We start from the raw sequence: 23,181 nt of genomic DNA on the forward strand, positions 1-23,181 counted from the left end.
TTAATTCTAACAGGAGATAGCAACATTTGGCTGTTAGTATCTTTAAATAGTAAGCAAATAGTACAACTCTGCAGTGTAACTTTCTTGTAAGAGGAAAAAAAATCCTGCTATTGTCACTATATGGCACCCTATATATAAGGGGGCACTTGAATATAAAAAGTGCCTATTATCTGTACTGTTACAGAACGCAAAATATGCACCTCTAAGGCAGGACAGCAATTTATCAGTGATGGTGCTTCTTTAAATAACTGTGTTAGAAGAATGATCATTAAACAATTTTTAATGGCTGCGTCAACAGAAGACTCTGTGGCAGTATGCCACAGATCTTTCGCCTCTGAAATTGATATTTAGATCTGTAATTTCTTTTATCTATATACCAATTTCTCATTGTTACAGAACATATGCTCTTCCTCAGAATAACGTGCTATTTTTATACTATTACTCAGCCACATACTTCCACAAAGCTGCAAGTGTTACTTCAGATAAACTTAGCAGCTTTCTGGCCAGTTTCCACATTACATTAATCACAGAAAAAAAGACTACTTAATGAAGCATGCTCCTGTACCCCTTCCACCAAAACAAAGTTTGCTTTGAGTGAGGGCAACAAAACCAGTTGTTAATCAGCCCCCAGACAACTGGTGGGGATAAAGGTGAGAAAAAAGGACAAGTTCTTACATATTTCCCATCTGGTAGAATTCCTTTGGACAGGAACAGTATCATCTCCTATCTCTCAGTAACTCTGATGACTTTTTCTGCTATTTTAAGTGCTTCTGAATGAAAAATAGTAGCAACCCAAATTGTAAGATTATCTTATTAAAGGATAAATGAAAAAAATGTTAAACATTCACAAGACTTAACAAAACTGTTCACAAATCTGATAAGCATCTTTCTAAATCTTTGCTATATTCAGCTACAGCATCTTAAATGCCAAATGTTTTAGAAAAATTACCATTGCCTCACTAATGGCTATTAGATTTTACACAATCTTTGAATTTAATAGCCACACTACATACTACACTTTCCAGGGCATTTCTGCATCACCTGTCATCGTTAGTACATGTTAGCCTTTTCACCCTCTTATCACAAATATGACTGTACAAGATTTTTATTTCAGCAACAAAACATCTTATTTTATCTTTAGAAGTAATGTATTACAATCACCCAGAGATGCATGTTTTGCTGTGTATTTTTTTAAATATAGATACCCCACACACTTCATCAAGAAACAAGTATTTCAGCAGTCTACAAAAGGAAGTAGCAGCTTGTTTCCTACAGGATTTGAAAAAAAAAACCAAATTCACAGTCTTCCTCTCCATTTTGATTGTCATGATAGTTTCAAATTTGCACAGATAAACATATTTGTTTTCTATTCTAGAAATGCAAACATTTCTTACCAACTATATGCTTTGTATTTACACCACATTATGTGAAGTTTAACCATATGAACTAAAATAATTCATTTGTTCAACCACATCATTCATACATATACCACCCAATACTGCTAAAGTCTACAAAACCAGAAATTATCACACAAGCATGTAGTTTCTAATCCAAAACAATAATTATATATTCTATAACTTAGAATCATTTTAATCCAAGTAATTTATTAGATCCTGATTTTATAATGTTAAGCCTAAAAAGGTATTTCTAAACTTAGTGGCTTTGGGCCATGGACCTTCCTCTGTAGCTCCTGCCTGAGGAAGCTATTAAATCACTATCCTGATAGACCATCAACATGTTTTGAAGAACTAGTGTTAATTAAGACACTTAAGAAACCAGAAAGTTTCTATTTGTTTGGGGATGTTCACAGAGGAAAAGCACTGCTTTCAAGAACTGCTTAAAGCTTCAGGAAAACAAAAACAAAAAAACATTTTGGACACAAGATTACTGAAAATTGAGTGCGAATGAAGTTACTTCATCACACAGTGACTGTATCATATGCTGTTTGCACAGCTCCAGTCCAATAGAGCTGTAGTTCACTGGGTAGTTTCTGGAAATCCAGCACGAATAAATAATCTACAAAACTTTGTGAACTTACTTTCCCTTACATGCATCTTACCACTTTCTAATTCCAGTGGGTTTTAATCTATTTTCCCTACAGTCCTCAGAACTGACAATTATTATCCTAGGAAAAAATTATCCTAAGATGTCTGTGATCATAAGTAAGACTGCCAGGTCAGAAATGAGTTGTGAGGGAAGCAACCTCCAGCTGGCGAGCACTGAAAAAACCAAGGAGAATACATCTTCAGCTGCTTCAGGCAGCTGAAAAAAAAAGAAAGAGGAAAAAGTTGAGGAAAAGTCTGACCAGTTTAGGGCATTAGCCCCCCATTCAGGTAACAGAAACGAAATTATCATGTTATAAATATATTTCTGTTAGCAATTCCTTAGCAACTTTAACTACCCTGCAAGCTACTTTCACAGTTTTCCATATTTGTTACAGGACTCCTGCTAAGGACTGCTCCACATTACACAACTGTGCAGGATGCAAAAAGCTCTAAGGAAGAAATTGAGGCTGTTCGCTGAAAGGCAGGGAGGGGACATCAGTAATGTACTGACCTTTGTTTTCCCTTTTCCATATTCTACTGCATTCCACATGCTACTGGTAAGTAAATTACTTGGCTTACTTAAAACTTGCAGAACAAAAGCAAAAAGTGTAACTGCCATGCTGGTTTAGTCATCAGAAATTCACTCTGTCTTACCAAGTTATCTCCATATATTATCTGCTTGGGAGCCAGATAACTCCTCACAGCACACTTAGTAGTTAATATTAACCCCCCTGCAGCCACAGAGGCATGTCTCATCTGGAGCATTCTTTGTCCCTCTGTACCACTCTGTCCCATGATGGGAAACCAGCACGTTCTATTTTCACAGAAGTCTAACATAATCACAAATTTCAAACTAAAATCTACAAGATGTTTCTGCTGCCACAGTACTGTTGGTTAACAGAATCTTTCTTTTAAATATTAGACATTAATGGACAGTTAAGAAAAACTTCTTTAACACTGTAGTGTTTTTGTTGGGCATATTCTGATGAATGCATAGTTTACCAACCAAAATGGAATTCCAACAAAAATATAATTAGCACCAGCAATGTCCTCAGCAAGGCTTTCAACCACTGTGGCTACAAAGATGAAGCCTGTCTCCCACCAGCTTCATTTGATACTCTTTAGTTCTTCCAAGAAATAATTAATCTCTATCAACCTTCTTGCATCCTATTTATGATTTTGCAGATGTCTACCAAGTCTTGATAAATTCCCTCTTCCCTGATAGAGAAGCTCTTGCACAACACAGATCATGGTCTTGCCCTACTTAAAGTCTTTCAATTTTTACTAAATCATTTTTGAGATTTCAGAATTTTTCCTTAAATAAACAAAGCTGCTGTAGCTCATGGTGCAGACCATGGTGGGACAGGCTGTCCCCCTGCAGCTCATGGAGGACCCCACATTAGAGCAGGGGGATGCCTGGAGGAGGCTGTGACTCCATGGGAAGCCCACACTGGAGCAGGCTCCTGGCAGGGCCTGTGGCCCATGAAGAGAGAAGCCCAAGCTGGAGCAGGTTTGCTGGCAGGAGCTGTGATCCTGCAGAGGACCCACACTGGAGCAGTCTGTTCCTGAAGGACCGCACCCCATGGGACAGACCCCATGCTGGAGCAGGGGAAAAATGTGAGGAGAAAGGAGCAGCAGAGAGCGTGATGAACTGACAGTAACCCTCACTTCCTACCCCCCTGTAATGCTGTGGGGAGAGGAGGCAGAGACATTCAGGGAAGAAGGTAGGGGTGGCGGTAAGGTGCTTTTAAGGTTTGGTTACGTCTCATAACTATACTGTGATTTGACTGGTAGTATTTTAAACTCATTCATTTCCCCAAGTTGACTCTTATACTGTATAAATAAATAAAAATAAAAAAACCCCACAAAAAAAACAAACCACACCACACATACTTTACATTACTTGCCTATATTTTAAAAGAGCATACAATTTGAAAGAAATGCTTCAGGAAATTAATATTGCTTATTAAGGACAGCATCTTTTTCATGGTCCTACATTCATATTGAAATAACCCAAGAATTTGTCAATCACAAACTATTCAGCAGATACCAGAAAGATAGTTTGACATGCAGGAAGTATTAGGAGTTTGAATGACACATTGGTAAACTGTGAATATCTTCACTTTAAGTGCACATATCTGTGCAAACCAGATTTAGATTCCCAGTTACAAGACAACTAACTTTCTGTAAATTCATATTCAGCCCACTGTTTATATATACCTGGTCAATATTGTTAATTCCTGCAAGTCTGGCATTTTGCAGTAAATAAACCTTCTATCAATAAAAATAAAGCATGGTAATGAACCAGAGAATTTTGAGCTCTGATTAGGAATATAAGTAACTTATTTGAATTTAAACAGTAGTTTTATCTAACCAAGCATCCAGGAGACATTCTTATATATGCTGACTGCGTTTAAGAAATATTTGCATTTCTTTCACCTTCAAATTGTTAGCTTTTCCAGTAGATTATAATGTAAGTATGTATGAATTGAAAGATATGGAAACTCAAGCCCTGTGAAATGCAAATAAATCTTTTGAACACATACTGAGCACAGAAGACTGCAATGAGGCTTCGATATAATTACTATAACATAGGAAGGAATGAAGAAAAGTATTAGTGTGGCAGCTTGGAAAAGAGACCTTCTAAGGATACAGCCATCAGGTCAATACTGACAGGGTTCACTGCCTTTCAATCAATGAGTAGCAACAATAACTTTCAAGCTACTATCAGAAAATCCAGCAAAATAATACAACTCTTTCATAGAAAAGCCCAATATACGATAACGTAGGTTAGTTGGAAAAAAGAGGCAAAGAAAAAGAAAAAGAAAAAGTACTTTTCATGTACAGAAGATGAGAGCTGCCAGTATGGCTAATTGAGGCTGAGAAAACCATGTGCTGGGTACAACTACCTGATCTCTCATTCTTATGCACCCTCCTTTTACCTCTCTCCTCCCTTCCACCCACCCACCCCTCAGAAGATATCTTATGCAAATATAGGAGAAAGGTCTATCGGATGCATCAGGCATTTTAATTGTCTTGGAGAAAAGTGACAAGGAATGCTTATTAAAAAATGTTAACATATACCTATCTGGACAGTGGAAAAGCACACACTTATCAGATATAGCACTATAAACCACTCTAGAGTAGAGTACACACAGAATTAAAATATTCACACAGACCATCATTTCATGAAATTAGCTAAATATCCACCGAAATAAAACTACTGAGAAATTAATTATTTAGCATGTATAAGAAAAGGCCAGGAAAGAGATGGTCCTTTCCTCTTCCATTTCTGTTGTCATTGTAAACCTTTGATGCAGAGACTAAATAAGAAATACATGTATTTAGGCATTTTGTTAAAGTATTGAACACTATTAATTTTTTCTTTTATTGCTTAAAGTACATTTTTGAATTTGAAAACCCAAATTATAGTAAAGAATTATTTCAATAATAGAATCGTTAGTGTTGTAAAGGATCTTAAGATCATACAGTTCCAACCCCCACTGCCATGGGCAGGGATGCCTCACAAGACTCACCCAAGACTCTGTCCATCATTTAGATACAAATTAATATTTACACATCCATCACAATTAATACTAAAATAGTTTCATTTACTGAACCTCAAAGATATTTCTTTTCCTTAATTTTTTGTGGCAAATGCTATGGAAATCCCCCAGCAAACTCTGCCATAAGTTCAGCATCCTTTCAATTACAAAAAGGGACACAGATCACTTTAAAGGTTGAAAAGAAAGCTAGAAAAAAAGCAACCAGATAACAGTACACTTCAAGAGATGTATTGCACAGCATGGAATATATTACCAAACGGAGTAAGAATCTTAGCTCTTTTATGAGAACTAGATGGAGACTAACTCATTTCAGATGGCTTCTGGTGACTAACTGTGAATAGATGCAATGGATCCTATCCCTTAAAAATACCAGTATACTTTAAATCAGGAAAGCATGGCAAAGAATGTCATATTTGACTTTTACCATCCTCTAAAGCCAAAATGGCTTTAAGAGTTGTGTATACTCTGAAATGCAGTATGATTGGGTGTGACACGACAGGTACTCTTAAAAAGTTTAATATGGCAGTTCGTCATGAAACGAAACCTAAAAGAGCACAATGTTCTTCTGCTTGTACAATAGGCCAGCTATTAAATTTGTAGGAAAAGACTACAGCTCAAATTTAATATTCCATCTGATGAGAGAGACACACTTCCTTCCCACCATTCCATGTGATACTTGTTGCTTTCCCAACTACTGTAAGACTTTTCTACTCCCTCACTTGTTCTGGCTCATCCAGCCGCCTCATGGTCGTTTAAATGATAGGGGGGGTTTGGAAACTGTTTGCCACTTGGCTTCTTTCAAACTGAAACAAACCAACCCAAGATATCTCGCAAATCTCACTTGAAATACAGTCACCCAGAAAACTAAATATATTTAAAAGTGACAACTCCCAAAAGGGCAAGATCCTCTTACAAAATCTGCTACTTTTGGACATTTTTGACCTTCTATGACTTCTACTACCAAAAGGAATAGTAACATAGATCTGTAATGCCTACACCTTTCAAAGCATCACTGGCACAAACTACCCAAGTAACTGTAAAGTACAGCTTACACTCAAGAGGAGGCTGGTATACAAGGTCTGAAACTGGCTGTCAAATTGAACAATCAACTTTGAGAGAGGTTATGTGTTCAGATACAAGAGCAGGGGGAAAAAAGCAAAGAGGATCCAGCCCTTCAGTGTTTCACAAATGTCATGGTTGCAGTTTTCCTCACAATGATACACATCTCCAAGGAAGATGCAAATCACTTTAAAGGAACTGGAAAATTATGTCCAACAAAAGCACATAGGGCTAGACTGTGCAATTCCAATGAAGACTTTCTGAAGAAATTGAAAAGGAGCCAGATCTCACATAGCCCAAATGAAACAAGCACCTCAGGCAAGCTCTGATAGTCTCTGTGCTCTGACATGTCTATTATGACAGTAAAAAAAGCTTTTTTTTGGAGCACTTCAGCTTTATTTCCTCTTGCCAAATGAGTGAAAGACTTGGCAGCTCTTAATTGTCCTTACAGACTATTCTACAATTTTTTCATATTATGAATTCATATTAATTTCAAGTCACTTTGGATGACTGTATAGTGATGCTATACAGAGTAATTTTACTGGTTTCAGCTAGCGTGGATTTCCTGAGACATGAGTAAGATCTAAACTTGGGTGAGCAAATGACTTTCCTTATGCTAACATAGTGAGTTTAAAGCAACTGAAAACACCCTAATAAGGCCAAACACAAAAAATCCATCCTTAGAAGTTTCATCTTAAATGAAGAAGAAATTCAGAGAAAAATACATCAAAATATTTGAAAGCAATCTAGATTTACTTTTAAAGAAGAGTGGTTAAACTAGTTATGAATACTATTCTGGATCATATATACTCATTCAGGATTAATTCCATGCAGCTCAGTTCATTTCTTAAATAAATTAATGTAAATTAAATTAAGAAAACTAATTCTGAAAGCATTCTGAACAAGGATTTAATACAAGCTAAAGGTCTAGTTAGCATAGATAAGTTTTTTTTACTGTCCTTGTGAAAACAAGCCCAAAGATCTTGGAAATGCTATCAAACAGAATGATGATGCCAGTCATCTTCAGATGAATTTACTTTGTTGAAGCCCTGTCCAAAAAATACCCACTTTAAAAACACTAAGAAGGGTTGAGCTATACTAGTTCTACTACTATACAAGACTGAGTGTTTTCAGTAAGCAAGTCCATAATTTCTTAAATTTGGTAATGAATTAATTTAAATCAGTTAATATGAATTCACATGAGCTAGGGCAAGGCTACCTCCTAGTAGCATGTCTTCACATGGCCTTTCGCAACCTCCATCGCCTAAAATGCTGCACATTAAGCTGCTGCTGCAAATGCTTCCAAGGGTACTTCAGTCAAAATGTTCCAGATTAGCAAAGTCCTGATATTTAAGCTATCAATAGCAATCTGATTGCTGTAACAAACAGGAGAGAAGGCACTTTAGGTGGCACAATGCTCAGACACCTGGCAGAGAAAAAAACATTGAGAGGAACACTCACAAGAGAGAGTAACCTTCTACAAGAAGGTTACTATAAGAAGGAGTAACCTTCCTGCTGAATGCACCTCAGTCTACATCTTAACATTATCAGTGTTAGTCCTGGATTTAAGCAAAAACTAAATAGGTTTCAAACAATTGGGAACCAGTTCAAACCGTAAATTATTTCTGAACTTTAATGAAATTCAGTTGTTTCAGCAAAAATGCACACTAAGAACATTGGAATGTTCTTTCTTGCGATGCCTTTTAAGTGAAACATTTAGATACGTCATGTGCCATTTGAGAAGGAAATAATTACTTGATTTTTAACAGAGTACAATCACTAAATTCAATGGTAAATAGTCTGGGAACCATTTTTAGGTCACTGACAAAATACTTCAGCAAGAAAGCCTGGAGCAATCTAATCATCACAGAGCTTTTCTTACAGCTGGGATGATCTAAATCCAGACACTCATCGGTTTAAAACTGCATGTCATGTATACAGCTGCTTAAAAATTCATCTGCACAGCTTTATCACTTCTGCTGTCAAAACCCAGTAAATTCTTATAATTTGATTTCTAACTAAAACATCTCAGAATCTGACTACAATCTGATACTATTTTAAGATCCACTTGTAAATTGAACCTCAATCATATTCAGGCAAGGATAGATTTTCACGTTCTTAAATCACTGGTTGTTTCAGTTAATAATCAGATAGACCAAATGAGTGCAATTTTTTTTTAAATGTAACTTAATGCATTTCCAAAGCACTTTGTAAAGTTATTTCCATACTGAACTGCTTCCAAAGAAACCTGTAACCTAAAACTCCTCTTGGCAACAACTTGTATAAAAAAATTACAGACCACAAAAATATTGATTAATCTACTTCCTGCAGCTCAAAAAAAAAAAGTCTCATGAGCACTATAGGTGCAACAGAATTAAGTCAAGGACAGAATGCCACACTACCAATTTCAGACAGTTTTGCATTGTATATACACTTAAATATAAGCATTTAGAAAAACTCAAACTAAAACAACACTTTTCTTCCCCACACATCACTGTGCCAGTTCAGGTAGCTAGTGCTGCCTTCAGACAGGCTGAAATGTTTGAGTGGTTTCTCACAGGAGGCTTAAATTTATAAGATGAGGACAATTTTCATGGTAGACATTGAAGTTGAGGAATTCTGGAAGACTGGATGAAGTAGAAAAAGAAAAATCCTTATTCAACAAAGTTTTGTGGAGGAAAAGGCATTTCTGTCAGAAAGTGTAATTATTCATTTAATTAAAGGAAATAGTGTTAAGACTTAAAAAAAACCCAAAACAACCCAACCTAACGTGAACAGAACTTCAAGATCTTAACTAAATCCAGTTATCACTGACAGTGTAAAACACTGATGGGAGAAGGTTGCAGAGACATTTAAGAACTCATTATGACTGTTTCATACCAGCTGTATGTAATTTGTATCATCTGCCTGTAAAGTTGGCACTTTAACCCTAATTTTCAAAAGCCTTTGCTTAAACCAAGACTCATTTCTGGATCTTCTGCACAACAGTCTTCATCTTACATCACTGCTTAAATGACCTGATTACTGCTTTTTGGGTTTGTACAGCTGGCTTTTGTTATCACACTTCCTAGAAGAGGCTATTTCCTCAAATACATTCCACCTCTTTTCCCCAGGTTTTCCTATAATCATAACACAAGTCTAGATAGGCAAATACCAGATTGAATGGCAATTTATACACACACAGCTAGAATGGTCTGGAGGCTGTGCAATTTCACACTGCTCCCCCAGATGCAAATGAGTAGACCTCATAAATAGAGTTAGGATGATATTGCAGGTTGAAATACTCACAAGCCTCTGAATCAAAGCATAATTCCCTGCTCTGGGTGTTTCCAAATCAAATAAAGCAGACTTGAGCTTCAGTTTCCTATTTCCTAGAGCAGTCACTGAAACTCCTAAAGAACCTGAACACAGGTTCCCCACCAGCAGGCTGGTGAATTGTGGAAATTGCCAAGCTTCGGAACAAGTTTTGGTTTTAATCAGTTAAGCAAGTGATGCAAGCAATCCTTCCTGAAATCATATGGGCTGCTGGTTTGAAGTACACATGCCAGATACCCTTCTGACTCATCTCCTACATCTTGTGTAATGCTTTACCCCTGCAAACTTACTCCACATAAGTTCAATTGATCATTGCATCATTAACTTCACTTAAATCATTCTTTCCTTGCTTTCAGGGGGATTGTTCCCAGAGTAAGAGCCCTGTTGTACAATGATGCACCACTACAGTCCTGCCAAATCCAGCTGTGACCAGTTATTGTGAGTTCAGTATTATGCAACCTTCCTCTGGCTTACCCACATGGAGAAATATTAAAATAAATTAACATTTTACTGGTTCTCTAATTGGAAGTGTCTGTTTGAAACAAATATGTTTATCAAACAGTTTGACTGGGAAAATACATTACTGTATCTGCAGTTACCCAAATTACATGCTGTCTAAAGCAAAAAGGGCAAAAGCCATCTGGCTCCAAATAACTTACATTTTCTAGACAGCTTGCAGCTGGTTCTGATTAAGCAGCATCTCAGTACTCCCAGAGATCTATTTTTGACTCTACAAGTTTATTTTTAGGGCTCACACATCCAAGGCACATGGTGTTTACATTAATAAATGAACAACCGCCTACAGTGAAAAAAAGCTTTGTGCAATTCTTGTGGCACAGTCACTGCACAGCATAGATGGATGGTTAAATAAAACATCGTGTGTACTAATTAAAGAGACCTTGCCCACCTCCTGACTCTTCACACGACTGCAGGAAGAATCTCTAGAGATGGAACAGCAGGAAGAAAATGGTGCTAGACAACAGAAAGATTTACTTCTCCTGAAGTAACATAGGACATAACACCCAAAGAGACTACAGATCTCCTGGCCCAACCCCTCCCCAGAAAAGTCTCTTTTTCTTCATATGGAATCCACAGATTGCCCAGAAAGCTTATTTTTGCATGTTATACAGCCATGTGTATAAAGTAGTGGAAATATCATCCTTGCCATTTAAGAACATTGATGCTGAACAGAAAAACAATGTAAAATTTAGAATGACTGAAATCTGCTACTAAAGCCCTGAAACCGTCAGAATAGTGTATGTTGCAAGTCCAGCAAGCAGTAGCAGACCAATTATTTTTTTTTCTTATAAGGACAGACACAGAGATTACATATGATTTTTGATTGCAAAATACCAGCTTATTTCTGTATCATCAAAACACCCCTTTCACAAGAATATTAAATACATGCACCAGAAAGATTAAATGTAGGACATGTTTGGTTTAGATTATGGGTTGTTGTTGGTTTTTTTTGAGGGAGGAATTGCCTTGGGGTTTGGTGTGGGGTTTTTTAAGGTCTATTTTTTCATTCCAGTGTACAACTGAACTGCAACATAGTTCTGGCTTTTATTTTGGTTGAGAAAGAAAAAGAAAACAAAAAATCCCAACCAAAACCCAAGTAACCAGCTATAAGGAAGTTAAACATAGCTATGCTAAAATTAATCCATGCTAAAATTTCATAACATTAACTCAATTTTGCAACCTATTCAATTGTATAGACTACTGCACACAGTACATGCAACCTCCTCCACCTCTGAGCCCTTAATTCTTACAAACCAAAGCAGGCAGCTGCATCAGCCAGTGTGAGTTGGCAAAAGGAACTGTAGTACTCTTTGAGAGGGTGTGCTCCCAGAGTTTGGTTCTGAATAAAGTTATATGGAAAGGACTATTAATCCTGCAAGTAAAAGGTTTTTACTGTTTCCCAAAGGTAAGAAAATACAAAACATAACAAAAGCAATCCGGAAACTCCTTTAAAAAGCAGTTAATGGAATTTGCTCTTCCAGTCCATATCCACTGAGCTACCTCAGTAACATAACAGACTTAGAAACTAGAAGCAGCTAAGTACCTCAGAATCCCATCAGTGGAAAGGTTTTCAGCACCATAAAATACTGACTAGCTGTAAAGTGTTAATCAACTTTGAAACAAATCCTCATTTCAGCAGCTAGGCAGGCAGCGCACCAGAGAAGCTGGTCCCACTTCCCTCGTGACACTGAGGACCCGTGCCAAGCGGAAGGGAGGGTATTTCCCCAGGAAGTTCTTTTAAAAAGTTTCTTTTCCTTGCTCACACTTTAGACACACTTATTCTCATGTATTCTTATGTTTCTGCATGTGTCTTCTTTCCATGCATTTTTTCTTATGTTCTTGCTCTTTATTCTTTTAAGCTAATTGCAGTGTTTAACTCTCCACTCTATCTCATCTACTCTTCTCCACATTGCTTTCAAATCACTGTGCCAGTGTCTTTATTCCTAAGCCTCCTCTACATGCAAATGCTGGTTTTGTTTCATTATTCAGCTGATTGGCTTGGGAGTTTCTTACTATAACTGAAAGAACTCCACTATTAAATTCTTTGGGGTACAGATCTGCACCCCAAAGACTGCTACTGCAGTCATTTGCTAGTGTCTCCCTGTCAGAGAAATGAATGGTGCCTTCACAAGTCCATAGGTACTCCCAATCAGGTAACAGACATCTATCACAGACTGTCATCTATCACAGACTTTTTGGATGGTAATGGATTAATGGAGTGCTCACAAGTGTAACTTTTCCTGCATGCTTGGTGAGGGAGAGCAAGTAGGCCCCTCAAGTGCATCCAAGGAGACGGCAGGAAACGAATATTCTAATACACCAGTTTGGAAAGGTAAAATATTGATGAAGTCATAGACGTATCGTAGGAAAAAGGTGATGCAGTATTTCATATAGCAGTAGGAGAGACAGCTCCTCTCTCTTCTTCCACTCACTATCAATAGCTGAACAGAAAAACCAGAGCACTCAGTGGCTATTTCAGGATTTTCCTGTCTTAGCTTATGCTTGTGAATCTGTCCACAAAAACTAAAAAAATTAAAAATAAAATAATAAATTCTAGAGCAATTGCTGAATGTTTTAGTACACAAAAAGGATATTCATCAGGAACCGAGGCAGCTTTTGAGCAATATGAGTGCTTTCTGCACTGACAGCAACTACTGAAAGCTGAGTTGGGGATATCTAAATGAGCCATATTCACTTTAAGTCACTAAAGATAAACTTCAAGGCTAGGGGAACAGCTGCAACCACCTTAGGGAAGCTGTGAAAGATATCTGATGTCTGCTCTCTTTATGCAGCTTCAAGCGTGCATGCACTGTGCACTGTCCCTTATTGCAGGGTTCTGCATCAAAATAGTACTGTCTCAAAATACAGAGTAGCTGTACTTTTTATACTGGTTTATGCTTTCTGAGCAGAGCTTTTGATATGCTTCTTCCTATTAATTACTTTCTCTAGAAATACAGTACTGGCATCACTATTGAGACTACTCCCTCTATCCTTAACAAGCTGGGTTAAACACAAACAGCATTTTAGGGCTCCATGCTCTAGCAAGACAAAGGATTGATAATGCTGTTCCCAAGTCAAAGCTGTCCATTTCCTGAATTGGTTAATGTATCTTTTTCACCCCCTCTGATTAGTAAGTGATGTTGGTCACACAGCACAGACCATACACAGTAACTCACAGGTCTCCACACTCACAGAAAACATCTTTTTCTCTACCAGAACCCAGATCAGTAACCCTTCGTGAATCTACCACTCGTGACAGATCATTCTCTGTTACCCAATGTAGACGGAATCAATACAGACAACATAAAACTTCTATGAACAGATGGACATTCAACTTTGAAAAAAGCTATAAACTTCTGCACAGCACAGATGCAGTCTTAAACAGCAGTACTTTGAGGAAGCCACACACGAGCAGTTGTCCTCTACATCGCTCATACCATGGCAACGTCCTGCAGCCAAGTACTGACAGTCACAGAACCTGACTAATCCATAATCCAGAAACTTGAGAAGTGTCTGGGTCTGCGAACTGAGGATTTTTGAGAAATGAGAGTAACAAACAATAATTACTTGCATAATCTTACTTTTGTACTTCTTACTTCTGCCACTCCCAGGTGGCACCTTAAGAATCTAAGAGAAATCTGAAAATATGATATTTAAAAGTGTGGTCTCTGAAAAAAAAGGTTAAAAAAATGGATTTTTATCATTCAGTAAAGGAAAGACTGGGAGGAAACCCTAGCAAATACTATCCTAGAAGAATATTGAACAAGTGAGAGAATAGCACAGCAGCAGTCACTAGTCCTCATGTCTTCCCATCAGTTGTTAACCACAATCGGTAACAAAGTGAATTTTGGGTAGGAATACAGAAATAGCTCACTGGTCTGTTTTGGCAGAAACTGCTGAAGTGTTAAATCAGAAACTTTAAACTGAAAATATTCCATGTTTAACGAATGGGAGTTTTGTCAAACCCTGTTACATCACTTTCCTTTCTGCCAGAATTCCCAGCCAAAGGCCAGGCCCTGCAGGAGACTCAACTCTGGAATATACATCGAGATTGACACCAACACCACACATCACAGCCCCAAGAACTATAGACCTCACCAGAAATTAGGCACCAATCCAGGACCCCTGACAGCTGCTCAACTTTGTCATAACAAAGAAAACAAAAAAAAACAAACCAGTTATCTATGTATTATCTGACTTCAAACCCCTCCCCTGCAGTGAGCACCAGTTCAATCTAATCATACAATCATAGAATAGTTAGGGTTGGAAAGGACCTTAAGATCATCAAGTTCCAACCCCCCTGACATGGGCAGGGACATCTCACACTAAACCATCTCACCCAAGGCGTCGTCTAACCTGGCCTTGAACACTGCCAGGATGGAGCATTCACAACTTCCCTGGGCAACCCATTGCAGTGCCTCACCACCCTCACAGGAAAGAATTTCCTCCTTATATCCTATTTAAACTTCCCCTGTTTAAGTTTTAACCCATTACCCCTTGTCCTATCACTACAGTTCCTAATGAAGAGTCCATCCCCAGCATCCCTATAGGCCCCCTTCAGATACTGGAAGGCTGCTATGAGGTTCTCCACACAGCTTTCTCTTCTCCAGGCTGAACAATCTTCAACTCTCTCAGCCTGCCTTCATATGGGAGGTGCTCCAGTCCCTGACCATTCTCATGGCCCTCCTCTGGATTTGTTCCAACACTTCCATGTCCTTTTTATGTTGAGGACACCAGAACTGCACACAATACTCCAAGTGAGGTCTCACAAGAGCAGAGTAGTGGGGCAGGATCACCTCCTTTTGATACAGCCCAGGATATGGTTGGCTTTCTGGGCTGCGAGTGCACACTGAAGATGGCTCATGTTCATTTTCTCATAGACCAACACCCCCAAGTCCTTCTCTGCAGGGCTGCTCTGAATCTCTTCTTTGCCCAACCTGTAGCTGTGCCTGGGATTGCTCTGACCCAGGTGTAGGACCTTGCACTCGGCACAGTTAAACTTCATAAGGCTGGCATCAGCCCACCTCACAAGCATGTCAAGGTCCCTCTGGATGGCATTCCTTGCCTCCAGCATATCTTTCGTGTTAATCTGTTTCAAGCCACATTGGGAAAATTCTGAGAGTTTACAAATCCTTCATATCTAAACTGCAATGTTAAACAGAAATAGATGTAACTAATAGAAATACAACGAAGAGAAACCTTATGTTTCTAGGTATAAGCACAAATGGAAACAAGTCATCAAAGGGGACTGTGGAACTCACTGTGTTGTAAGATTTTAAAACCAACATTTGCCTGGTCTTCTTAGAGATGATCAATTTCTTACTGTTTTGGTTTTTTTTTCTAGTGTGCCCTGAGGCAGGTCCAAACCATGAGTTTCACTGGTTCAGCAGAACTTGGATCCACCCTACAACATGGACATCATTGCCTGAAGTAAACTCTGCGCCCCTGATTTAAATCATAACTCAAGGTCCCTTTAGACCTTCATTTGTTAAATGCTACAAAGCAGTACTTAATTTCTAGATTAAGATATTCCACATGCTGTAACAATTCAGACTTCGTAATGAAGTTTGGAAGTTGAAGCTTCAAAACTAAGGTGCTACAAAAAGCAGTCCAGCCTTCTGTGAGCTACCTAATCTGCAAATTACCTATTCTAAGTGTTTTAATTATCACCACAGAAACACTTAAGTCTGCAGAAACACATCTGGGCTGATGGAGACTAAATCAGGAGGAGGTGTGTGGGTAGGAAAAAATTAAAAGTTGGCAAACACATCTTTTTGGGGGTATTCAATACAATCAATGTTTATGCAGCATGAATGCAGAAACAAAAAGAAAGTTTTTATTCATGGTGTCATATTTAACTTTCTGTATCATGTAACATTTTAGAAAGAGATTACTCAAAAAATATAGATGTATAAATTTACAGGAAAATATTAATTATATGATTTTTCAACAAAGCATATTTCACATACTTCTAACTGCTTTGTGTTGCATATATTTTAATTAAAATGAAGAATGCCTGGCAGTTGGATGCTGGAATACTTCAAAAGCAGTACACTGTATGACAGAGGATGCGACCTTGTTGGTGATTTCTTTCAGCTACAGAGCTGAAAAACAAAAAATTTCACTGAGCCTCTAAATTCTCTATGGACAGAACTGAGAACTCAGAACATTTGGAAAACAGAAATGCCTAGTAAAGTGAAGTGGTGTGAAGAAGTCCTTAGTATTTCCCTCTGGCTTTACCTAGGGCTAGGTAATCCCACAATTCTGGAGACTGACCACACTTCTGCTCAAGGATCACTCATGACTGTTTCCTTCAAATTTAGTACATGAGCTAAACACTTTTTTCTCTTCCATCTTCCTTCCTCACATTGCCAACACCATTGATCGTGTGGCTATGTAGTAAACCACAATGAGGAACCAAACCAGGCTAAAAACAACCCTTTCTTTTTTTCTCTTGGGAACAGCTAAGCCTGGATCAGTTCCAAAATCTGGTTCATCTTGCGGCCACACAAATAAAATGTACCTGCTATGATAGACCAGTCAGTGAGAAGAGTGAGAACCAGAGGCAGGTGGCCACTAGAGCTGCTTATTCTGGCCCTGCCAATGAAAATGTCATTTCTCAAAATGTAACCTCCCCTTGCGGGCTTTTCAAATCATGCAGCTCCCTGCTCACAGTCTCCCACCTGGTCCCCTACCCTAGAGGTGGCTCTGTCCTGTCTTTTCCCCCCAGTAAGACAGACACAGAGCAACAAGTCTAAACACAGAATCATTTAGTAAGGGACTGAAGTGAAACAGCTATCTAATGAGTAAAATCACTCAGGAGGGAAAGTGAGTTTGCAGAGATACAGAGAACCATAACCATCTTCCACGCTAGTTGTGTTTTCAGATGTAAAGAACACTGCTAGCAACGACATCAGAAAAGGGTTTTTTTGTTTGTCTGTTTATCTGGATACCACAAAAGCAATTCTCTAAATTGAAATGCGAGGATTAGACAGAAATTAGGAAACCTATTTCTGTATGAAGAAGACATTTTAGCCTTCTGGTACTTCATTTACTACTTTGTTTTGGACTCAAGTTCTCAAACCTTTTCACAAGACTAACAACATGTATTTCAGAGTAACTATATACATGACCATTCATCAAAATATTCATCTACCCACAGCCTCTACTGCTGGAGTGGAGATGGTTACTGGACTGCAGCATAACCTTTCACTGCATTTTAACTTTAAAATAGCAGTGGAAATACAATTTTGGAGCACTTTCTATACTTAGTTTTTACTAGCATAAGGAAAATTATCTATAAAAAAGCAGAGCTAAGCAGAACCAGAAAACAGGGGGAGTCAGCCTGCAGAGAGGAAGCTATTTCTCAAGGAGAACAAACATGCCTATTAAAGAAATTCAGAATCAAGACGACAGAAAAGGGAACCAAAAGTAGGAACTGGGAAAATGAACAAAAAGAAGGAACTGGGGAAATGAAGCCATCCCCTGTTCAGAAGAATAACATCCTCTGCAAGTGTTAGAATCCTTGGAAATTGGTGGTAGGCACACAACAGACAAAATCCCCACAGTACCATGCTACTAGAAGATATATTGCAAAATATTAGATGGTTAGAGACAAATAACCCCAAAATACATCTGTGAGTATTAGAGTCAAATAACCCCAAAATACATCTGTGAGGTTAGAGACAAATAACCCCAAAATACATCTGAGAAATAAAGTCTCTCTAAACAGTAAGTTAACTATTTCCTGTAAGAGCAAATAAACATTTTCTTCTTCTGTCCAATGCTTTTTTATGCGCACAAGATGAGTTCAAAACACACTATGGCCACGGGATGCAAACATTTCCTTAATGATCTCACAATTTGTAAGCAAAGCAAACAACCAAACATCAGCACCTTCCCCTGTTGGGATTCAGCATTTGCTTTACAGCTCTGCAGATTAGCAAGAGCCTGGTCCCTTAAGGTTCACAGAGTTGAGATCAGTTTAACAGGTTACAGTGTTGTTGCAAGTAGACAATGCTACACTGGAGACCCTTTCATTGCATCATAAAATGCAAGGAAATTCTTAGGTGCATTGCTGCTAAAAACAAACCCTATCCAAAGAAGTTCCTCAGATAACATTTGAATATAACAAGAACAGTTTTCACTTGTTCCACATCAGGTTTTTCAATAGACTTTCTGACAATAAGGTATAAAGGTAATTTTAAAGAAATAAGTATTTTCTCCACTTAGCATTCACATTGTAAGAGTACAGAGAAATTTAGCATAGCACATAACATTTGAAGCTTTCTACAGTATTTCAGACTTATTTTAATTGACAGAACAAGCCATTCATGAAGTGGGTTGGCCTGTACCATTCATCTACAGAATAGCACCACTTTTTCAGTTTTTCTCTTGCTTTTTTTTTTATTCTTTATTCTCTTTTCTTTAAGTTTACTTATCTTCTGAGTAAACAGCATGTGTGAAAGTACATACACAACCTTTATGCATGTGGGCTAGACAAACTGTAAAATGAAAATGTGCATCTACCATTCTGTTGTAACCTACAACCTGACCTAAAATATTGATATTTACAATATATTATGGAAATATTCACGGGTCTTATACATTGGTATATAGATTGGTATAGACAGATTGGTATTCAAATGAGGTAGCATCCTTGTATTACACAATAGAAAAAGAGTGTTTTAAACTACTATCTGCATTAAATGGGAGTGTTTTAAGTTTCCTGCTTAGAAATTATTTTAAACTGCCCTAACCACTGGCCATCACTGAATATAGCAACCTATTCCCTGAAGAAGCACAAGATTCTCAGGAGCAAAAAAGGCAAGAGCAGAATACCCCTATTCTAACATTAGTCACATCTCCATCAAGCTTTTGCCATTTTAACTATATGCCATAAATGCAATAACTGCCTTCCACATGCTCACCACCACAGGAACGAGCTGCTCATGTCAGTGCCAATCCAATTAATTTTTCTAGTGGAATACTAAGGATGCTTCTGCAACTATTGCAGAGTCTTTACAAGTGAAATAAGTACATCTTGATACATATTTATAATTTCAAATTACAAATACGAAGTTGAATCACAGAATCATACTTTGTGTTGAAAGGGACTTTTAAAGCTGGATGGAAGTACCCTCCTCCTATCTTTTTATCTCAAAAAGTTTCACCTTCACAAAAACAAACTTCAGGAGAAAGAAACATAAGCAATACAAAATGCAATGGGACAAAATTATATTGGCCACATATGAATAAACACGCATGCTTGAAAACAACTGGGAAGACTGAATCCAGTTAATGTGGATGCAAAAAGAAAACACAGCAATTTTTACCTTCTAAAATATTTAGTAATCAAGGTTAACTGCTCATAGAAGTGGGAGGCCTTTCCTATCACTCTATTCCTACCAGCCTATTATACTGACAGTGACGAAAAGAAAAATCTGAGTAACTGCCAAAAGGTGACAAAACACTACACAAAACGCATCTCAGACTCCCGCAATCAGGGGGGCAGAAGAGATGCCACATGAAGACAACCATTCTCCTTTAGTCCACAGCATTTACTTTGAGCAGGATGGGAGACTTTGGTCCAAATAAATCCTGCCTCATTTCTCTTCCACTGAGGAAAATTAAAATGAGGATCCCCTGGGTTATGCTGCCCTTAAACTCTGCAATGGTGTACATGCCACAGAGGTGTTTTGACATGGCCGGTGAAGCAACGCAGAGCTTTCACAGGCAAAATCTCATGATGAGGGATACAAAGGACAATATGCAAAGATATTTAGGCACCTAGCTCCTACTGAAGGCAATGCTTCAGAAGTGTCTAAATAACTTTACAGATAATCTGGTTGTATTTAATGTTTCTCCTTTACTGAATTTGGAAAGACAGCAAACACGAATGCACATTTATAATTTGTTCCTTCATAGAAGTAAGAGTGATGGATAAATTATTCTTTTTTTATGAGAGACAATTTCATTTTTGGCTATTTACACAGACTGTATCTAATGCAAGATAAAAAACATTAGAAAGATACTAAATCAACTGGAGTATCTCAGAATTTAAACTGCTTGTTTAGGGAAGTACAAGACTATTCCATGTTAGTAACCACTGCGATAAAGACAAAGACATGCCCTTCTGCTGAATGCCTCATCATGCTTTATACTGGTAATTCACCGCATGCCCCAATTTGCACTGCAGAAAGAGAGGCTGAGTATGAAACCCAGCGATGCTTGACTCCATTTACTGTAGAAGCAGTTATTGCCAATTTTCAACACTACAATCAACAATTCTTAAAAAATCCCCTGTGAATTACATTTCTATGAGATGGGCATCGAGCAGATAAATACAGCTCACTAACTATTACAGTGTTTTCCCTGATGCTTTTATAGGCTGTTTGCACAAAACCAAAGCAGTCTTAAATAAGCCACCTGTACCAACAATACTAGAAATAGATACTTCAAATGTGGGTGAAAAAAGTGTGAACCATATGGGACATTGCACAGATTTGAATTCAGGACTCGCACTCCTCAAAAGAACTGAAGTCAAGCCGTGTTCCATATGCAGCATTCTGTTTTCTTAGAAGTTTAAACATTGGGTACAGCTAGTAATAGCACACTTTCTATCAGGTGAACTTGCAGTAACTCAATTTTCAGGAACTGGATACAGCAGGCTCAGAGACCATTGTTAACTATGAATCCTTAAAGAAAGATGCTCTGCAGAGTATGCCCAATGTGGGCAAATATGACTTTAGAGCTAAAAAAAAATTGAAAATAACAGAATACCACTTGCAGTCTTTCTTTAAAGCAACTGTGCAAAGGCAGAAAATAAATTAATGACTAAATACAAATATTAAGAATTCAAATGTTTTAAAATGTCTATTCATGGCCAAACACGATTATTCAGTTTTCTTAATAAACTCTAAAAACATGTTTTGAAAGGACTGTAGGATTATCTTGGCTTTAGAATTCAACAGACATAAGGTACCCCCAAAACAGCCAAAGTGCATGTATTGCCATTATCCTGTTTTATAAAGCAGACATATCTTATGAAGTGCAGGTGGCATAACAGTAACTTGCCAAATCCATTGTATCAACAAAGAATTATGTACATACCTCCAGCGAAGTATGAGACGGAGACAGAATGCGTGTGCAAACTGAATCACTTTTACTGAGCATCTTGCCATATTTATACAAAATCACACGAGCTATTTTTAGACAAGGTATTTTTAGATCTTAACTATTCAGCTATTATTGTGTGCTTTTGCACTAGCTAAGCTTTGATGAGTTCCCACACTATAATTTACATTATCTTTGTTTATCACCTAGTGCCCACCCATACAGGATATGCTGCATACCAATGTTGGGTATTCACATCTGTGATGTTTTACAGCTGTTCTGGTTACGTCCCTCATGTCTTCGACTGCCTGAGGTTATTGGCAGGTCACCTGTATTCCCACACATACCAATACAGGACAGTGTAATGCAAGATTGAGGTATAAATATAAACAAACTGACCTGGTGTTGTGGAGCTCATTGCTCTTGATGGAATGGTAACTTGTTGACACTGTAAACCGTGGCAGGTTCTTCAGACTTTGAGGTTCTTCCAGAAGTGGGGTGGATCTGAATAAAATAAAGAAGAAAAAACAACTTTGGGTACATGTTAACAACATTATAAGATTATAATTAACATCAAACACAAGAACATACGAAATCTCTTACCCTAGAGATTCCTTTACACACATTTTTGCTATAAACTGAAAAGCCGACGACCACTGAAAACAAGACTAAATTTTAAAAATCCTCTAGTCTCAGGGTAGTTCTGATTCAGATACAAATTTGCATTAAAACCCATTTACAGTCACATAACAATACCAGAGTAAAGAAGTAAATGATCCTTTCTCTTTCCACTAGGAATAAGGAATTATATGAACTACTTTGAAAGACTTAAGGAAGAAATAGGTGGAGTATATCGTTATGGCTAAACAGTGCCCAATTCCTAGTTTTACTCCTAATGTAGACATTTGCAGTCTGAACTGAAATATGAATGTGCAGAAGCAGATCTGCAATCAACAGCCTTTCTGGAATAGCTACTACTTCCTTAACCTCCAGTGCTCACACAGTTCATGAATAGAACCTGTTGTAATAATTAGCACAGTTGAATGGATCTCCCATGACTATCTAATGGCATCTCTGACACCACCAAGACAGTCACTAATAGCGTGGGCTGCTCAAGAGTAAGGCAAGGAAGGTTCTGCAATTTGGCTGAATCCTTTCACAGTCCTGCGACATTCTCAGTTCAATGCAGAAGCAGAGGCAAAAATGTTGCTCTGATACTCCCATCTGCTGAAAGATTAAAGCTGCAGACAAAAGGCTTTCAGAGAACTAAAATCTATTTTCATTCAAGCATGATAAAAACAGCACCATGAGAGGAGAAGGTTGTAATGAATTACGACGACTGTGACTATCTTATTCAGCCACTGCTCCAGAAGCATCTAAGTAGTCAGATATTCTTAGTGTTGAATATTTTAGCAGCTTTTGACACTTTTTTTAAACCACCAACTGCACATTTAGTTTTAAGTGAGCTCAGCCAAATTTCAGATAGTAAATTACATTTTAACCAAGAATTATCATTTAAGTTTAGCACCATTATCATTCAAGAAAGGGAAATCACACATTTA

General features: G+C 37.8%; 1 protein-coding gene across 2 annotated transcripts in view; it reads right to left on the reverse strand.

The window, feature by feature from the left end:
* The window catches only part of HDAC9 (histone deacetylase 9), a 451,614-nt gene that overhangs the window by 393,428 nt on the left and 35,005 nt on the right, over positions 1-23,181 (reverse strand). For both annotated transcript variants that reach the window (XM_061356435.1, XM_061356432.1), the window contains exon 2: positions 22,019-22,123. In XM_061356435.1, the coding sequence (XP_061212419.1) occupies positions 22,019-22,037 (19 nt within the window). In that variant the 5' untranslated portion in view covers positions 22,038-22,123. The remainder of the gene's footprint in view (positions 1-22,018; positions 22,124-23,181) is intronic.

The sequence above is a fragment of the Neopsephotus bourkii genome, unplaced genomic scaffold (genome assembly GCF_033783945.1).
Source record: "Neopsephotus bourkii isolate Nb327-2 ecotype Australia unplaced genomic scaffold, CSIRO-AGI_Nbou_v1 NB_855, whole genome shotgun sequence".
Taxonomy (NCBI): domain Eukaryota; kingdom Metazoa; phylum Chordata; class Aves; order Psittaciformes; family Psittacidae; genus Neopsephotus; species Neopsephotus bourkii.